The sequence below is a fragment of the Gymnoscopelus microlampas genome, assembly GCF_963454915.1.
Source record: "Gymnoscopelus microlampas genome assembly, chromosome: 3".
NCBI classification, from domain to species: domain Eukaryota; kingdom Metazoa; phylum Chordata; class Actinopteri; order Myctophiformes; family Myctophidae; genus Gymnoscopelus; species Gymnoscopelus microlampas.
In genome coordinates, this window is record NC_139940.1 from 8,107,829 (window position 1) to 8,128,504 (window position 20,676).

The following is a 20,676-nucleotide window of genomic DNA, read 5'->3' on the forward strand; positions in this document are numbered from 1 at the left end:
AATACATAGTTGAGTCTTGTCTAGAAACATTATTGTAGATTGTTCAAGGTCAAAGGTTTCTTACATACAGAGTAACATTCCTGTTTTGGTTTCTCAGGCATTGTAGCAGCAATAATAATAATACTAATAATAATAATGATATCCAGCAACTAGGAAATTAAAAAGATATAATAATCAGAAACTAGTGAGTATTAAGAAAAAGAGCAGTTAGCTTATAACCACTCTGTGGTTGCAGCGATCAATTATGTGTGGAGAGACAGCACTGCAGGTCCATACGTTTGACTTAACCATCATGCAGTTAAGTTTATACGGGGTATCTGCACAATTCAATAGTGACAATTTAAGGACTTTTAAGACCTTTTTAATACCGCTAAAATAAAACAAATAAATACAAATTAGACCATTACTGCATCAAAAGTAATCAACAAACTATACTATAAAAACTGGTCAAACATTGGCCAAATTGTCAAATAAAATAATAAAAAAAAGAGGCAACATTTTCGAAAATAGCCTCTCATTGCGAGGCGTTGTGAGCTTGTAGATCGGCCATTTTTCACAATGTTTATCTGTGGAACAGAGTCAAACAAAGTGTAATGTCTCAACTACTACATTCCAAGTGTTTATCAGGGTGGGGTCTCATTTTAACACTTCTTGCTTTTTTCACACTATGGTAGGAAACTGATGACAAAACATAAACAAAATAGAGAAGTATGGCTAAGTTGCAGAAGATGTCAACTTAACCAGAATAGGGAAGCTAGGGTCCATGTGGTTATAGAGTGACAAGTGTATACAGCAAGTGTGAAGTCGATCAGTAGTTCCAGAGATATGTGAAGAACATGCATTACTGGAATTTGACTTGACATCACATGACGTCACAACACAAAAAGAGTTTTTTAGGGTGGATATAAGAGGGTTTTTAGGGTGGATATAAGTCCTCCCGGACTGACTGGTGAGTCAGTAGGATACAACAGCATGCAGTGACAACACAGAAATGTGTGTGGGGAGGAATTAATTGGCATAACGACTAAATTGGGGAGAACAAAGGGCTAAAAAACTATTGGCTACTCTAAATTCAGAGGAAGAGAAAAAAAAATGTCGAAAAAAAAGTCCATTATTTTCTTATTTTTAGATTTGTTAAAAATGTTCAAAAATAGCCAAATAGGGTTAAAGTGGTTTAACTTACTTTTTATGCTATATTAACACATTTTGCTGGGGACCACAGGCAGTGGTTCTCAACGTCAGGCCCGCGAACCACCAGCGGTCCAAATGGACCCTTACAGGTCTGTAACTCCCAGAGTGTACAAATGGAAGGTCCATTTGGTTCCATGTATACACTCCCAGTTAAATAAGCACTGGGGATTTCTCAGAGTAGATTGGGGTTTTTTTCAGTATAGTTTCGTTCAGTGATTCTCAACCTTTTTTTTTATTTCAACCAACCAAAAAGTAATACAACTCACCACTAAAGTAAACCTTCACAGAAAAGTAAAATAACAATAAAAAGACTCCCTCAAACTGTCCAATAAATACCTAACTCTCAATTAACCCATTAAGACCGGGAAAGCATCTGTCATTTTAGATTTTAACCACTTTAACCATTATCTTATACTTTGGCTATTCAAAAATAGCAGATATACAAGCTCATAGCGCGGCACTGAGTGCCACGCTATGAGCTTGTAGATCTGCTATTTTAGAAAAATCATGAACATTTGAATATGTATTGAATATATAGCCTACAGTTTATATTTTTAAGCGAACATTTTGTCACAAAAGTTTTTGCTTGGATATGGTTTTGAGATGGGGGTCCGCGGCCAAATGCATATCATTTTGGGGGTCCTTGACATGAAAAAGTTTGAGAACCACTGATTATAGCAACATAAAGTGTTTCATAAAACTGTGGATTTAGAAGTTCATTTGTAGAATAGACCTCAGGTCTTTTAAAAAATATATATTCAAAGATTTGCACAAATGTTCACGATTTAAAAAAAATAGCAGATCTACAAGCTCATAGCACGGCACTCGGTGCCGCGCTATGAGCTTGTACAGCAGCCATTTTGGAAAGAAATTGGGCCTCAATTCCTTCCTTACTTCCTTCACAGGTCTTACCAATTATGCTAATGAGGCTCTGTTCCATTCCTTCCGGTCAAATGCTGATATTGAGCATGTTGGCTCACTGGAAACACTCTGCTACACCAGCGGGTCTCAAAGTGTGGTCCAGGTCGGAATAATGGGCCGTCGGAATAATGACATGGCACTGGTACCCTCATGGTTCCTTGAGGGGGTTCAGAATGGCCCCTTACGGGTGTGTAACTCTGAGTTATGGGGGTCCTTGAAATTAAAAGGTTTGGGAACCACTGTGCTACACTAAATGGAACAGAGCCTTAATTAGTGTAATTGGTAAGAAAGTAAGGAAGAGGCCCAATGTCTTTCCAATAAGGCTGCTGTGCATAGGGCCTATAGGGCATAGCAAGGCTATGATGGAAGAAGGTACAGTCAGCCTATGGGCCGGCAGGCGCCATTGACGCGCATGGGAGCCAAAAGTGGAACCAGAAGTTTGGTGAAATACATTGAAGTCTATGGCAGCCGGCGGGACCAGCTTGTGAACAAACACTGTTTCTGAACTATTGTGTCCTTTGTATCTAAAAACTGAATCAAGCAACTTGAAAACTGTCCAGGGATTTTTCATATTCCATCCTGATTGGCTAAAAATGGCTTCCAAAGTTTGCAGGAGTGCTCCGTTTTGAACAAACTGCCTGAAATCATGGCCGAGGAAGAAATGCCACTTGAAAATGTTCAAATCAGCTTCATGGTGGCGCTCCGAATCTTTGCACGCACAATCCCTATAGAGGCCAAGGAAAAACCTTTGCCCTGCATTTTTCACCTACATGCATGTATTTCTGTGCCCTTGTGTTTTAGTAACGTACAGATCACTTCCTGTGTATTCTACGCAGTGGTGTAGCTATAGGGGAAGCAGAGGATGCAGTCACATCAGTGCCCGGGGGTGGAGGGGGCCCGCTCATACCCGCAGTGTTAAACGCTCTCGCTCTCTCTCTCTCTCTCTCTCTCTCTCTCTCTCTCTCTCTCTCTCTCTCTCTCTCTCTCTCTCTCTCTCTCTCTCTCTCTCTCTCTCTCTCTCTCTCTCTCTCTCTCTCTCTCTCTCTCTCTCTCTCTCTCTCAACCGCCGGAGGGAGAGAGTTATTGTTGCTGTGAAGTTGTTGGCACTGCAGTCGGTGTACAAGTTGTGTTTTGAACAGTCAAAACAACTCTTATCATTACGAGTTAAAATACGCCACAGACACTTTCAAACGAGAGGGTGATACACAAGATGTGGTGTCAAGTTGTCCTACAACAATGAACACACATTTGAAGATGAAACCTCCAGCACGGATGCCAAGACTCGACACAACAGCTATCCACACTGTGACTGTGAGGTCACGTCACATGCAGGTGAAACACAACGTTAATCATAAAGATGGACACATTAAACGTTAAACGTTACCACTTGAGCTGAAAAGCTCATATGAGGAGAATGAATCAACTTCACCGAAGTTGTCCCAGTATCCCAACCACAACCACAACCACAGTGTGTGTGTGTCTGTCTGTCTGTCTGTCTGTCTGTCTGTCTGTCTGTCTGTCTGTCTGTCTGTCTGTCTGTCTGTCTGTCTGTCTGTCTGTCTGTCTGTGTGTGTGTGTGTGTGTGTGTGTGTGTGTGTGTGTGTGTGTGTGTGTGTGTGTGTGTGTGTGTGTGTGTGTGTGTGTTAAAATGTGGTTTTGTGTTTGCATTTCGTGCAAGCACCAGACTGCTTCCCTTCTGCACTGTGCATATTGAGTCATGTCTAGAAACATCATTGTAGATTGTTTAAGGTCAAAGGTTTCTACATACAGAGTAACATTATTAAGACAGTATTAAGACAGTATTCAGAAAAAGAGCAGTTAGCTTATAACCACTCTGTGGTTGCAGCGATCAATTATGTGTGGAGAGACAGCACTGCAGGTCCATACGTTTGACTTAACCAACATGCAGTTAAGTTTATACGGGGTATCTGCACAATTCAATAGTGACAATTTAAGGACTTTTAAGACCTTTTTAATACCGCTAAAATAAAATAAATGAATACAAATAAGACCATTACTGCATCAAAAGTAATCAACAAACTATACTATAAAAACTGGTCAAACATTGGCCAAATTGTCAAATAAAATAATATAAAAAAGAGGCAACATTTTCGAAAATAGCCGATCTACAAGCTCAGCAACGCCTCTCATTGCGAGGCGTTGTGAGCTTGTAGATCGGCCATTTTCACAATGTTTATCTGTGGAACAGAGTCAAACAAAGTGTAATGTCTCAACTACTACAATTCCAAGTGCTTATCAGGGTGGGTCTCATTTTAACACTTCTTGCTTTTGTCACGCTATGGTAGGAAACTGATGACAAAAGATAAAAAAATAGAGAAGTAGGCCTATGGCTAAGTTGCAGAAGCTGTCAATTTAACCAGAATAGGGAAGCTAGGGTGCATGTGGTTATAGAGTGACAAGTGTATACAGCAAGTGTGAAGTCGATCAGCAGTTTCGGAGATATGTGAACTGAAGAGCATACAATACTGGAATTTGACTTGACATCACATGACAACACAACACAAAAAAGAAAAGCCTATTATTATTATTGTCTCCGCCAGGAGACTTTGTTTTCACTTTCTAAATATGACACACAGATTGGTCAAGCCTCACGTGACACGTGACAATATGGTGAAATAGTGTGATCTGATTGGCTAGTGACGTATAGATTAGCGGCATATAAATACATGTGTCTTTCAAAGTGAGGTAACAATTGGATAGGACACTTACACAGACAGGACAGATAGGACACTTACACAGACAGGACACTTACATAGACAGGACAGATAGGACACTTATACAGACAGGAGGGATAGGACACTTATACAGACAGGACGGATAGGACAGTTATACAGACGGATAGGACACTTGTTTCATGTTACTATGACACAGTAACATGTTCTATTTTTTGTAAGAATTAGAACATAAGAATTAGAACATTCCCAGAAGTAGAACATTCCCAACATTCCCAACACAAGTCTGCTGGCGGAGACTTGTGCTCCGAGGAGCACTTTTTCTAGTTATTATTATTATTACCTTTATATCACATGTTATATTATTACCTAATATAATTACATGGTATTCTCTACATTGTAGAGAACAACATGGAGTTGTATTTTCTTAAATGCAGACCTATCAATATATTGCTGATTCATCAGCTCACTGCTCCATACAGAGAAAGCTAGCAGTGATGGCTGCCAGGAGGAAGTTAACAGCGAGTGCAGTATTTGTCAAGTCAAGTCAAGTCACCTTTATTTTTAAACTCATTTAAAAACAACAGAAGTTGACCCAAAGTGCTTTCCATTCACAATAGCATCATAACAACATCATAAAATACAACATAGTAAAAGAAACATAAAAGCAATACCTCAAACAAACACAGCATAATTCAAATAACATAAAAGCAATACAAAAAAATACATTCCATGACCAGAGTAGGCCATAGGTTAATTGCCCTCAGACTGAGCTGAAGGCAATGGAAAAGAGGTGGGTTTTTAGGGTGGATATAAACCTTTCAATGGTGGAGCTGGACTGAATTTGCAGTGGAAGATTGTTCCAGAGTGTGGGGGCAATAACAGAAAAGGCCCTAAAGGTCACCTTTAGTTTTAAGGCTTGTTGGGAACGGCAAGGAGCATTTGGGAAGATGACCTACAGTAAGTACCCTGGGGGGAGGAGGTGCAGAAACCAGATCAGAAATGTACTGTGGCCTGAGGCCATTTAAAGTTTTAAGAACAAAAAGTAAATGTTTTAAATCAATTCTTTCACCTGAGAAATATTGCACGAATTAGAGCCTATCTGTCATTGGACGATGCAAAAACATTAATCCACGCTTTTGTGGTCTCTCGACTGGATTACTGTAACACACTCTTTTCTGGCTTGCCAAAGAAAACAACCGACAGACTACAACTCGTCCAAAATGCGGCAGCCAGGGTTTTAACTAAAACTAAGATGAGGGAGCATATTACCCCAGTCTTAGCATCATTACACTGGCTCCCAGTTGTTTTTAGGATTGATTTTAAAATTATTTTACTTGTTTATAAAGCTCTTAACGGCCTGGCACCTTCCTACCTCAAGGATCTCCTGCCTAGATATGTTCCAAATCGACCACTCAGGTCCTCTAGTGCTGGCCTACTCGACGTGCCTGAAATGTCATATAAAAAACATGGTGAAGCAACATTTTTCTTCTATGGGCCGACTGCTTGGAACAAACTCCCATTATACCTAAGACAGGCCCCCTCCGTGGATACCTTTAAAGCACAGCTCAAGACTTACCTCTTCACTCTTGCTTTTAGTTGATCTTTTTTATGTCACTGTGCCTTTATTTTTTGACAATGTTAAACTGCTTTGATGTTTTTTTCTTTATTGTTGTTTTGTGTCGCTTTCTCTGTAAAGCACTTTTGTTTTATTTAATTTTTTGTAATTTCCCCCTGTAAAGCACTTTGAGCTGCATTTATGTCATGAAAGGTGCTATATAAATAAAGTTTATTATTATTATTAATACGATGTTTCACTGGTAACCAGTGCAGTTTAACCGGCCAGAACCGGGTTAATGTGCTCTCGCTTCCTACTTCCAGTCAAGAGTCTGGCAGCTGAATTTTGAACCATCTGTAGACGAGAGAGAGTGGACTGAGTCAGCCCATGGAATAGAGAGTTGCAATAGTCCAACCGAGAGGTTGGACTATTGAAGCATGGGTGACTGTTTCCAGGTCCCTGTGTGTTAAAATAGGCTTCAATTTAGTTAGTAGTTCTTAACTGATAAAAACTACCGCTCACTAATTTGTTAATAAAAATTCAAATAAACACCCACGTCCAAATAAACACCCAAGTTTTTTACAGTGGTGTACAAATTTGCAGAGAGGGGGCCAAGAGTGTTTGTTAGGCCAGTGACAGACTTTTGCGGGACAAATAAAATGACTTCTGTTTTATTTTGGTTCAACTGGAGTAAATTTGTGGCTAAATTGAAATGTGTCAATGATGTTGAATGTCTTTAAAAATGAGGAAACTTGGATAAAAACAACTTTTTCTAAAACCTTGGAAACAAAGGGCAGCTTGGAGATGGGTCTGACATTATTATGGTCACTAGGGTCTAGACTGTTTTTTTTAGGAGAGGTTGGACAGCATGTTTAAAACTGGAGGGGACAATTAACTCCCAGTTTTTAGGCAGCTATTAATGATTGCCAGGGTGAGGGGGCAAATGGTGTCAAAGACCTCTTTAAAAAGGCGGGAGGGAATGATGTCAGAAGGGCTGAAGGTGGATTTCAGGTGGGAGACCACTTCAGACAGATGGGCGGATGACACTGGCTGAAAATGGTGGAGATGGTTGACTGAATGGCTTATTATTGAGAGAGTTGAGACTGGAGGTGATATGGATGATCTAATATTGTTGATTTTGTACAGGAAGAACTTCAGAAAAGACTTGCAGGACGCTGGGCTAGGTGCTGGGGTAGCGGTGGCAGATGAAACAGGGTTTAAGATGGAGTTGATCGTGAATAATATTTGAGGACTATGGGCATTTTTGTTAATTAGATCTGCATAGTATTGGGATGTGGCTGACCTTACGGATGCTTGGTAGGCCTTAAGGCAGTTTCTAAGGATGTAATGAGACCTGTAATTTGTCCTTCTTCCATTTTCTTTCAGCACTCCTACAGGGCAGCTTGTCTGAGAGTGTTGTTGGGGTCATTTAACAAGGGGGTACCAGGGAGGTGGCGTCATATATGTGAGGTGAGTGTGTGAGCATGAATGAATTGGAGAATTGAGCACATAGGGCGAAGGGAACTTGAGTACGCTCCCAAAAAAAGCCCAGAAACTTGTTTCCATTGTGTCCCACTAAACATTCAACACACAAACAACTGGACAAAACAACATTGTAACGGACAACAACACAGAATAAAAATGACAAACTATACGGTTTTAAGCAATTCATGATGAAGGGTACATCTACAGCAGTTGTTCAAGGAGGAGAGAACTTTTAGTTCACTTCCTCTATCCAGAATTAGCAGACTCATGTTCACACGTACATGTTGCGGTAAAGAGTCTATTGGCTATTCTGCATTTTGTGTGTGTGTGTGTTGTGTGTGTGTGTGTGTGTGTGTGTGTGTGTGTGTGTGTGTGTGTGTGTGTGTGTGTGTGTGTGTGTGTGTGTGTGTGTGTGTGTGTGTGTGTGTGTGCAAAATTGTGTCCAAAACCACTTGCTTTTGTGTACCTCACTGTTAAAGTCAGACGGGGACAGAGCAGCTCAGATTGTGCAACAGTGAAGACCAATGTAGGACAACACAGATATTGGACAAAGTGAGTAACATAACATTTAAACATAACATATGACTATAGCACATTATATTGTAATCACTTAATTCATAATAAATGATATTTACATTATAATCGTGTACTTGTACTGATTAACTTGAGTTACATTTTTGTGTTGTTCCTTCAGATGTCTGGCAGGCCAGGCAGATCAAGGAGGGTGAGGTCCGTTGGAGGAGACAGGGAGGAGAGGGTGGAAGAGGAGAGTGAAGGCTACGACGACATAGACAATCTCAGAGACCAAGGCTCCGGCTCACAGGACGCTACAGGAGTTCAAGGTACACAGTAACACAATTAGGCCTCGTCCACACATACCCGGGTATTTTCATAAACGTAGCTATTTATATGCATGGGGGGGGGGGGGGGGGGGGTCGTCCACACACAAACACGTTTTTTGGCCCATGTAAACTAGGGCTGTCATAACAAATTTTGCTATTCAAAAATAATTCAAATGTGTTTTTTTTATAACATTCAATAACATAACATAACATAACAATGTATGATAAAATATATTTTATTATTTTGATTACATTTTAATGTTATTTTATTTCCTGACCTACCAATGCAAAATATGTTTTTTTTAAAATGCTTTCATCATGTCACGCATGATCAACAATAAGGTTTGAGTGAGAGAGAGCACACAGTAAGTTAAGAACATAGTCGCTGTCATACCACCTAATGTGTCTGTGTTGTGCACGCTCTACGCGTGCCTGAGTGTGTGTGTGTGTGTGTGTGTGTGTGTGTGTGTGTGTGTGTGTGTGTGTGTGTGTGTGTGTGTGTGTGTGTGTGGGAAACATCATACATGATAGAGCATGTTCCTCCTTGTGTTTTATTTCTCTTCTCATTTCACAATGTGACATTTTTGATAGTCAAATTTGCAAGTTGTAAGGTTAAGATATACACACACGTTGCACCAGAAAAAATATATATTTATATTCACTCTGCATTCTGTGAAATGAAACATTTGAAGCTGATCATATTAAAGTTGAACTCTATTGTACTAATATCCTCCAGGTGTCCAGAGAGCCGTCATCATTGAGAGAGGCATCTTGAGAGCAGCTGCAGTTTGTCTTACAGCGCTGTGTGTTCTAGGAGTGGTGAGAACCACAGACAGGGTCATGGACTGTGAGTATCAACTGGTGAAAGGTCAAATTCATGCACTTACAACAATTAAATGACGCTTTCACTAGAACATTATTATACATGTCCCATTTGGCGGAATAGTGGAGTACAGTACTTGCTACTCACATGAGATATGACAGTAAGCATGCAGACTAGGCATTTGGTGATAATGAGAGTTATCAATATAGCATCCATCCATACATGTGCAGGCTGGCAGATGCTGTAACTTAATCCGTTGAGATAAAAAAAAGAGAACAAATGGTTTTCTGCTGAGGAAACAGCTATAAAAGTGACCATTTAAGGCAGAATAATGTGATATGATCATCATTCATTATCACAGGGATACGAGGGTTAACAGAGGAGGACGTGCTGCTTTTCCTGCAGCCTAAAATCTCCTCATGTCCACTCGCTTGTTCTTTTTTTTAAACAGACCCTTAATTAAAGGCATATTAAGATCAGCTGTGTGGTCTCTCTCTCTCTCTCTCTCTCTCTCTCTCTCTCTCTCTCTCTGCAGTATAGGCTAGTAGTCTACAATAGGCCTACATGAACACTCCTCCATTAATGTAAACAATATAAATTGAAGACATATTTGCGTTGATTGCATCTTAACTGTAGCAACAGCTGAGTCTTTGTCTATTGTCACATTTTGGTCCTTTGCAGATAATTCAGCCATTAAGGAGTTACAGGCAAACTACGACAACATGACCCTGGACAGAGACCAATGGAAGAGCAGCTTTGACAACTTGACCCTGAGCTATGACAACTTGACCCTGAGCTATGACAACTTGACCCTGCGCTATGACAACTTGACCCTGAGCTATGACTATAAGGACCTTTGTGGGACAGCAGGTGAGAGAGATTACAAAGCTTTCTGAAGGAAAATGTATTAGTCTATTATTATTGATATTTGAATTATTGTCAGGGAAGTGTGAATGGCATTAATGCCGAGTTCACACTGGCAGCTACACAGATACAGTCTACCATTAATTTTCAATGGAAGCCAGAGACATGAAGATACAAAGATACATCTGACGTTTGTAGCTGCTACAAAGATACAACAGATACAAAGATACAACAAAGTTGATCTGGTTTCAACTTCAGACACAAATATGCTGTGTAGCTTTGTCTCTTATCTTTTGTATCTACCAGTGTGAACGCAGCATTAAAGTTGATGAAATACTAAAAGAGATTTACATAAAAAAATATATATTATTAATAATAATACAATAAAAATAAATAGGTTTACCCTCCTTTATCCCTGAATACTTTTATTAACCACTTGAACCCTACCGTCTCTTTTCTGTAGAAGTCATACTAGGTGTACAGTACATACAGTGCAGTGTAAATAGCAGATCTACAAGCTCACAACATATTACGCTGTGAACTGTCGGTCACCACCATGCCAGCTTGTGGTGAACATGTGTACATCACTATCAGACTTAATTCTATTCTTCAACTTCTTGTTTATGCCCCAAAATGACATGGATTTACAGGTTTTATAGCAATTTGTAGCAATTGTAGAAATATTAGACCCACAGTTTAAGCATGTTCTAATCATGCATACTTTACACTCTAGTTCAGTGGTTCTGAACTTGAGGGTCGGGACCCCCAGGGGGGGTCCCTAAATGACAGTGAAGTGTCAATTTAAGGACCTTTAAGTCCTTTTTTAAAACCTAAAAAAGAAAGAAAGAAAGAAAAGAAAAAGACCGTTGCTGCATCAAAAGTAGTCTAATCAACAAACTGTAAAACACTGGTCAAACATTGGCCTAATTGTTGAATAATATAAGAAAGAGGGAAATATTGTGAGCACATAATGGTATGGAGGGGGCACACAATGTACAGGTGCTTTGATGTGGGTGTGGGGTAATTAATGACTAGAATGTAATATGTCATCCGCACACTTTACCAAACATAATCATTTTAAGATTTATTTGGCTATTCAAAAATAGCAGATATACAAGCTCATAGCGCGGCACCAATGCCGCGCTATGAGCTTGTAGATCTAAACATTTTGATTTTTTTTTTTGAAAATCTTTGAATATATATTTTTTTAAGCGAACATTTGTAACTCCAATCTTTGCTTCTGGGGGGGGGGGGGGGGGTCCCTTGAACAAAACATTTTGAGATGGGGGTCAAATACGGCCAAATACAGCCAAATACATATAATTTTGGGGGTCCTTGACATGAAAACATTTGAGAACCACTGATATTATAGCAACATACGTTTAAAAAAAAGAAAAATGTTAGGATTTAGAAGACATTTGTAGAATCCCTAGAAGCAAAGATTTTAGTTAAAATGTTCGCTTTCAAAAATGTATATATATATTCAAAGATTTTCCCACATTTTCACGATTTTCCCAAAAAAGCTGATTAAGCTCATAGCGCGGCACTTGGTGCCGCGCTATGAGCTTGTATATCTGCTATTTTTGAATAGCTAAAGAAATCAAAAAATGACACAGATGCATGTCTTAATGGATTAATATGTACACATTCAGGAAATATTAGATTGTGAATATTTAGAGAAGGCATATCTTTTGTTTATAATGAAATGTATTGATATATTTTTCATAATTTCTTTCTCAAAATCTATAAATTGCCACAGACATGGACAAGTCTTATGACATGTTGGTGACTCCTGGTTGTGAAGCGTTGTGAGCTTGTAGATCAGCTATTTTCAGTGAAGAGATGTGGTGTAGAGGGAAAAGGGAGGGGTCCTAGTATAGTATAGAGCCCTGGGGGACCCCGGTCAATGAATTACATAGGGTTTAAGTGATAACTAATCAACATGTTAGAATTGATCATCAGTGCATTGAAAAGCCATTAGTAAAACTCCTGTTTGATGTTTAGTCAAGTCCTGTCCCAGTGGATGGAAGAGGTTTGGATGCAGCTGTTATTACAAATCTACTGAACGGAAAACCTGGGAGGAACATAGAGCTCTATGTCTGAAGACACCAGGAGCATATCTGCTGATCATTAACAGTAAAGAAGAACAGGTAGTGTGTGTGTGTGTGTGTGTGTGTGTGTGTGTGTGTGTGTGTGTGTGTGTGTGTGTGTGTGTGTGTGTGTGTGTGTGTGTGTGTGTGTGTGTGTGTGTGTCAGTGTGTGTCTGTGTGTGTGTGTGTGTGTGTGTGTGTGTGTGTGTGTGTGTGTGTGTGTGTGTGCGTGTGCGTGTGTTCTTGTATTAATATGCTTTGGAGGGCCAAATGTCCCCACATGTATAGTAAAATGGGAGAGATATACATTTGGTCCTCACATGATAAATGGTTGTTCTATGGTTTATAAATATAGTTTTTAGTTACGGGTTTAAAACTAGGACAAGCTTCAGGCTGGGGTTAGGGTTTTGTGAACCTGTTAACTCAATACCGCCCCCATCTGGTGGAGTCAGGTTAACACATTTAGGGGTTACGGTTGGAGTTATGCCTGATTTATACTTAGTTGCACGTCGCTGTCAGACGCCGAAAAAAGCAGATCTACAAGCTCACACTGTGTTACAGTAGGCCACGCTGTGAGCTTTTAGACATCTTTTCTCTGCTTTCAGGTTATTAGGGTTCAGAATGGCCTAAAAATGGTAAAAATTGCATTCATAAAATTGGCATGGTATTAGTAATACAAACATGTGTGTGTGTGTGTGTGTGTGTGTGTGTGTGTGTGTGTGTGTGTGTGTGTGTGTGTGTGTGTGTGTGTGTGTGTGTGTGTGTGTGTGTGCGCATCCGTGCGTGGGTGCGTGTGTGCATGCGTGCATGCGTGCGTGCGTTCGTGCGTGTGTGTGTGTGTGTGTTTGTTCACTATAATCACAGAATGACATCACATATTGTGATGTCATTCTGTGATTATAGTGAAAACCTGAACGTATCAGAGAAAATTAATTATGTTTCAATCATGTACAAATGATCAGGAATTCATCAGAGGATTGACCACTGGGGATCTAACCTATGGATCATTCATTGGTCTGAAAAGGTCTGCTGGTAATTGGATCTGGATAGACGGAACTCCGCTGACAACAACACAGTGAGACATTTTACATTTTGTTCTATTGTCGTTCTATCAAAGTCACTGTATGTGAGAGACTGAGTGGATGTGATTAATACACATCATGTTGTTTACTCTGCAGGTACTGGGCCAGTGGATGGCCTCGTAACGATGAAGACAGGAACTGTGCATACTACTCGTACAGTGGTGGAGGATGGAAGAATAATAAATGTTCAAATACCCTCTACGGTATCTGTGAGAAGTGATGTTTCTCTTAACTTCATTGATGAAACTGCAGCTTAGTGTTCTGCTTTGTCGAGTTAAACAGTAAAACAGTAAAAAGAAAAAAAAAACATTTTATTGTACAGAAGTACAAATAGTTGTACTGTACCATTACTCACCTACTGGATCAGTGAGAGGTAGGAGCAAGAGAGTTAATCAATCTAATACATTTAATTTATTATAAAAAATAGTCAATGATTGAAAATGTCTTAAAATAATCTATTAATAATCAATCTCTATTTTAGGTTTGTCATTACAGATGAAAATTTAAAAAAAAAAACAGTGAAACTTTTGTAATTACATTAAAGGAGTAGTTCACCCAAAAAAATACTTCTATCAATTCCACACCCCATGAAGCCTTGAATTCATGGAGGTTTTTAGTTTTTTGTCTCATTCCTAAGACAATAATGTGATGAGCGGTGGAGTCTCTACAAGTCTCCTACCAGAGAACTATTATGACTGACTGTCATAATGTTGTTCTTGTTCTCTCTGTGCTAATGTGTGAGATGTAAACCATTGTTATGACTATTGACCAGTGGAAGAAAAAGTACTCACAATTTTTACTTAAGTAAAAGTATCAATACTGCAATGTAGAAATACTCTGTTACAAGTATAGGTCCGTAATTCAAACAGTTACAGTACAAAAGTATTGGTATCAGAATGTACTTAAAGTACAAAAGTAAAAGTACTGATAATGCAGAATGTCCCATTTCACAAGTTTTCAAATGTATAAAATGTATGAAAAATCTTTTGAAAATAGCAGATCTACAAGCTCACAATGTGTCGCATCGCGACACATTGTGAGCTTGTAGATCTGCTATTTTCAAATGGCTGAAATGTCTATAGGGCTCAAGTGGTTAATGTATGTTTTGTAATAATAATCAAAATCTACAAAGTAACTAGTAACTAAAGTTTTCAAATAATTGTAGTGGAGTAGAAGTAGTGACGCAACTTCCCATCTATGTATAAACTCCCCATTTGCGCCCGACAAGATTTTCAACCATTTTGTGTTTTCTTCAGACACACTTTTTGCTACTAAAGATGATCAGTATCAGTCCTATTTTTGTATTCCATTGGCTATGATTGGCACCGCTCGGGCATTCGGTCGGCTGGCACGCCTCATGGGGCACCTGCCTTGTTTTAATGTTTTCAGCAGGCGTGCCAACCTATTAGGAGTTGGGAGTGAGAACGGCTCTTCCAGTGGGTAGGATTACCGGGCCATTGAAAAACCACACATTGAAACCACATTGAAAAGCCCGTTTTTATACTTCACTGTACAGTACTGTCCCACAGCAAAACATTGCAGATCTACAAGCAATTTTACAATCTTACAGATTCTACACATTTACAAATCTTGGCTTGCTTAAAATAGTGGCATCATAGTTAATGTGGTTAAGTACCCTTTACTTTATTTTACTCTAAATGTTGCAACATAATTATGCTATTTGTACTGTTTGGTATTTTGCCTTTATTTTTTATCTTATTATACTGTTATTGTCACAGTGTTGAGGTTTTAAGTAGAATAATTTCACTGCCTGTGATGTTGTCACTGCTGTATTGTAAGTACATGTGATATCAAACCTTTACTGTTATAGTGATGCATTAATAATGTGTTTGTATTGTAACCAGGTTTATTATCAACTTGTAAACTGGGCAGTGGAAATATTTAATAAATCTGTACTTGACAACAGCATTGTTCAAGTCTATGAATTGACAATGACAGTGGTTCTCTAAGCGAGGTCCTTGAGGGGGTCCCAGGGGGTCCCCAGCAACATGTGTTAACATAGCATCACAATCACTTTAATCCTATACACAATGACTATTTGAAAATAGCTGATCTACAAGCTCACAAGGCGTCACAGCACATTGTGAGGTTGTAGATCTGCTCTGTTTTCATCATTTTAACAACACATCTTGTATGGGGGTCTCTGGCACAATATTTTCAGATGGGGGTCCGTGGCCAACTGCATATTAATATGGGGGTCCTTGACATGAAAAGGATTGAGAACTACTGGTCTATATGGTATAGTATTGTACTGGCTTATAGGCTCATAAAAATATGGGCCCTATCTTGCACATCTCTTTACCCCTTATGTCTAAACTTTATATGCATTTTTTACTATTTTGAGAAAACATAGTAATAGTTCAAATAGACGATCTACATTGACACATTGTGAGCTTGTATCCACTATTTGAGCTATCTAAAATGTTTTTCAAAATAGTAAACAATGCCAAAAATATTTAGGCCTATGAGGTAAGAAGAAGCACAAGATAGGATCTATATCTCATTGACAGTATTTGTTTTTGTTTTTTCACTCTGTGGGAGGTAAATTATGAAAAAAAGATTTTAAAAAAAGAGAGAAGTATGACTATAAAGTTATAGAAGCTGTCAGCCCACTGCTCCATACAGAGATGCCCCCCAGGAGAGAGAGAGGACAGCCAGGGAGGAGAGAAACACAGTCTGTGTTTGTCTGACAGCTTGTCTATAGCAGTGTGTGATGTGAATATTTCAAAAGAAAAAGGAAAAAATGTTTTATTTTTTTTGGACAATCAGAATCTATTGGAATTATTCTGACATGGAGTCATAATTAAACGTAATGTTGATACGGCACAGTGACCATCAAGACAATACAAACATGGCACTTCATGTCAAAAAGGTTGCTGACCCCTGCACTAAGCCCTAGTGTATCAACCAGGTAACAGGAAAGGTGGGCACCAAAACATTCTGGGCACAAGGGAAAACTGGGCACTAGAGAAGACTGGGCACTGGGGAAACTGGGCACTAGGAATAGTACTGAGGTTGGAAGTACAATATAACAGAGTTTAAACAAGTACAATATAAGAGCTTAGTACGGTTTAAAAAAAAGGGGGGGGAAAGACAAATACCTGAAAATTGTAAGGACTCCAAAAATAGCTTAACTGAATGCGATAGAAAAACATAGCTAAACAGTAGGCTACACTATGTACATAATGTGTGTTTTTATTGACCAGGCATAGGTAGGCTACCATGCACTCAGTCAACAGAAACAAATTCATATAAATATATTTAAAGACCTAGAGACTACATTTGGACTAACTGGATATAAAATCATATAATGTACAATCTATCAATAAAACAGGAAGAAAAAGAAAAGGATTTGATGACTGTTTTTGCCTATAATTTTATTCCAAAGTGTGGTGATGCAACAGCTGTAATTATTAAGCAGATCAGAGTCACAGTCACACCCTGAAGTCATGTGACATACACAAACCACAAGGTCACTTATACTGGTGTAATAATTAGTACATTTAAGCATCAACACTGTTTGTCTGCATATCAAACATAAATATCATTCTGTAATGGAAGATAATTACACCATATTACCGTATTTTCTACAACATTTAAAAGAGTAATGTTGACGTTTATTTGGCTCTGTAGGCTACTGTAGCCTACAGTTCAGTCAGTCACCACATCAGTTGATCAGAATCTCTCGTGTCCAATAGAATTATGAGAGCAGAACTAGCTGTTTTATACATTATATACCGTATGTATATTGTTAGGATTTAAAGTTCATACTGGAGCCACAAACCACCAGGAAACAATAGGTTGCAAACACATATCCAGTTTATTTAGCCGGATACTGATGAATAGTATGACAGTAGGTTTTCATGATGATTGCCATGCTTCTAAACAAAGACAAAGAAACAAATTATAATATCATGCCAGATAAAATATCAAACATAAATATGGCCTTAAATCATATCATATTGGCCAATATATATATCATCAAAATAATAATTGGCCAAGTATTTACTTCATAATATTAAACACATCTAAATATACAGGGACGTGCACAGATAGACTCTAGGTGGTGCTAGAGCACCTGCCCTCTTGATCAGAAGTGCCCTTTTGAAAAGGAAAAAAAAGTTGTTGTTTTTTTCAGTTTACAGTAGGGGTCTTCAACAGGGGGTCCTCAGAGTCACTACAGGGGGTCCGCCAATGTGATATGATTTTTCTTTTTACCATAACCACTCGAAACCTAGCATCCCTTTTCTGAGGAGAACTTTAGCCAAAAATAGCAGATCTACAAGCCCACAACGCCTCGCGCTGCGAGGCGTTGTGGGCTTGTAGATCGGCTATTTTTGGCAAAGAGGTATAGGTGTAGAGGGAAAAAAGAGCAGACCAAGTCAACAAAAAAAAGTATAATATACTTTAGCGCCTGCCCCTCAAAATGTCTGTGCACGCCACTGTAAATATAACTCAAGTTCATCAATTCTTAAATATAATCCACATCACTAGAAGTAAAACACTGGAACTTACTGTACATTATACCAGGTTTAACAGACGCATGGCAAACATCAGTGGTACATCAGCAGCACACGGCAAACACACGCCGGCTGCATGTGTTTGGAAACAAAGGACAAGTGGAGAATGGGAATCCAGTCCTGATTTTATAGTGTGAGGAAGTGAGGTCACCACCACAGGTACCAGTCGGAATCCCATTGTGGTGTCTCCTTGTGGAGCGGAGGGGAAATGAACCTTGCAGTTTCTGACATAATTATATAGACTTTATAATGTATCTGTCTTGGTAGAGTCAGAAGGTAAGTTATGTTATTATAATAATACTTTATACTTATCTTAATTTATACTTTATCTTTATTTATTTAACACATTTCTTAGACATAATTTACAAAGCACTCAGCAGAATGTATAAAATAACAAGCCAAGACAAATAGTCAAATAGATAAAATAAACAACATAAACTAGAAAAAGTGCTTAGGTCTCTGCCAGGTCAGGTAGGTTATTGTGGCCTCCTGGTGGCGCTATAATAGGCCAATGTGAAAAGGGTGCCATTTCTTCTTAGGCCTTTCAATCGGACACTGCATTCATGATTAGAGGCATTTTGTTCCAAAAATGTGCTTTGCTAAATTAGACCTGCTGGTGGCGCTATAACAGGCCAATGTGAAAAGGATGGCATTTCTTTCCCGGCCTAGCGGGAATATGCGTGCAAAATTTCATGGAAATTGCACACTGCGTTCATGTTTTGAGGCATTTTGTTTAAAACGGACCTCTCCTGCAAACTTTGGAAGCCAATGTTAGCAAAAAAAGATGGAATATGAAAAATCGGACAAATCTGTGTTGATCACATTACATTTACATTACAGTCATTTAGCACACGCTTTTATCCAAAGCGACTTACAATAAGTGCTAAACTTTTTTTTTTACTTCTACCCGATGATTCATAGATTACATACATATTTGCAACTACCAGTATATTAATATTATTACGAGTATATTTACAACTATGAGTAGATTAATATTACCAGCATATTCATATATTTTTACAACAACCGAACTGGAGGTGTGATTTTGTTTTTTTTGTTAAGTGTTTTCCAAAAGTTATACAAATGAAGTTGATGTTTATGAAAGGCTAATGGACTAAGGAACTCTGTCTATGAACTCTGTCTGCGGTCGTTTGAGTCAGAGGTCAGACAAGGCTGTGACATGAGGCCCTTACCCAGAGGGCTTTGCAGCACTCTCCTGTCCTCCATCTTGGGTCTCACTCCTCCACTTACAGGGATGGGTGGAAGCACCAGCTGCCTGTCAGCCAGTGTGGAATGAGTTACATGATGGCTTTGGTTTATGCGTTAGCATTTTTTCCCTTTGCTGTGATTAAGTTATTCTTTTTGCACGGTTTGTATTTTGCTGTGCGATTGTTTTGCTTTGTTTAAATATGATTAACTTTGAGTGTCAGAGAGGAGGATATAGCAGTGCAGAGCTGGCCTTTTCCCCAGCCAGGGAAAAGGCCAGCTCTGCACAATGGACATTCCATGTGGCACTGGCCACGGAAAAAAGAGCAGACCAAGTAAACAAAAAAAAAGTATAATTTACTTGAGCACGTGCCCCTCAAAATGTCTGTGCACGCCACTGCAGTAGATGTGAAGTCAGTGTGCAACAGGCAGCGCGATATGGTGGAGGTGCTAAGATGCACGTGCTTCCCTCTTGTCGCCAAAACCATCCCCTCCGAGGTGTGGGAGCTCACAGCCACAGTCCTGTCACTGTTTCAACGTACCTCCAGCTGGACAGACAGACATCCTCACCATGTCCTGTGGACTGATGAGTACAGTATGGCGGGCCAGATGCCTGAAGGTCTATTGACCGAAACGTCGCCTAAATAAAGTTGTCCTTATTGTGCAAGTGTAGATGGTGTGCGGGTCATTTTATTGTATTCTGAGCCCAAGGACACCAACATTACTGTTGACATTACCCCGGATTGGGAAGAAGTTGTGTTAACCACTATTTAACCCTTCACTTGTTAATTTTCCTCTAATAAACTGGTTTAGTTTCAAATGAACCGACTGTCGCTGATTGGCGTTTGATCAGCACTTCACATATGGTGGACAATACGGGTAATAGCTGATAGCAGCCAACCCGAGTGAAACTCCTACTCTTGTTTTTAGCAGCTGATACTCTATGGAGCGTGCGCTCACTGCCTCACAAAACATTAATGGTTCATACAGACAAGCTTCACCCTCCATGAACAGAAATGAACATTCTCCTCACTACTACACTTGTCTTAACCATGTAAAGCCATACTGTGTATCTTTTTCAATTAAGTTACTTTAATTAATTTAAAGTTAATTCATTAAAAGGTTCACATATCTTTCTATTAAACACAATTTTCTTTGTTGGAAGTGTCAGCCCCTGACACACTTGTGTGACCATGATGTCCAAAATGGTGAATGCAAAAAAAAAAGGCTACAAACGCAAAAGTGTTTTTTGACCGCTTGGTTAAAGGTTTCGTTCAGACCGAGGGCATAACAAATAATTATGTTTTTAAATATTTGACCCAGAGTTTCACTCGATTTCATGTTAGATCCTGACATATCTAAAAAACAATATGCACACCT

The 20,676-nt window shown here is 39.1% G+C and overlaps 1 protein-coding gene across 1 annotated transcript; it reads left to right on the forward strand.

Annotated features, from left to right (window-relative positions):
• Nucleotides 1-7,345: 7,345 nt before the first annotated feature.
• Nucleotides 7,346-13,782, forward strand: LOC311038522 (uncharacterized protein; the record flags this gene model as incomplete). The annotated part of the gene is made up of 8 exons (XM_084048096.1): nucleotides 7,346-7,374; nucleotides 8,328-8,400; nucleotides 8,543-8,690; nucleotides 9,427-9,537; nucleotides 10,195-10,383; nucleotides 12,382-12,527; nucleotides 13,430-13,542; nucleotides 13,646-13,782. 8 exons carry the CDS (start codon nucleotides 7,346-7,348, stop codon nucleotides 13,767-13,769), a joined length of 933 nt encoding a protein of 310 aa, XP_083904222.1. The 3' UTR covers nucleotides 13,770-13,782.
• Nucleotides 13,783-20,676: the final 6,894 nt, after the last annotated feature.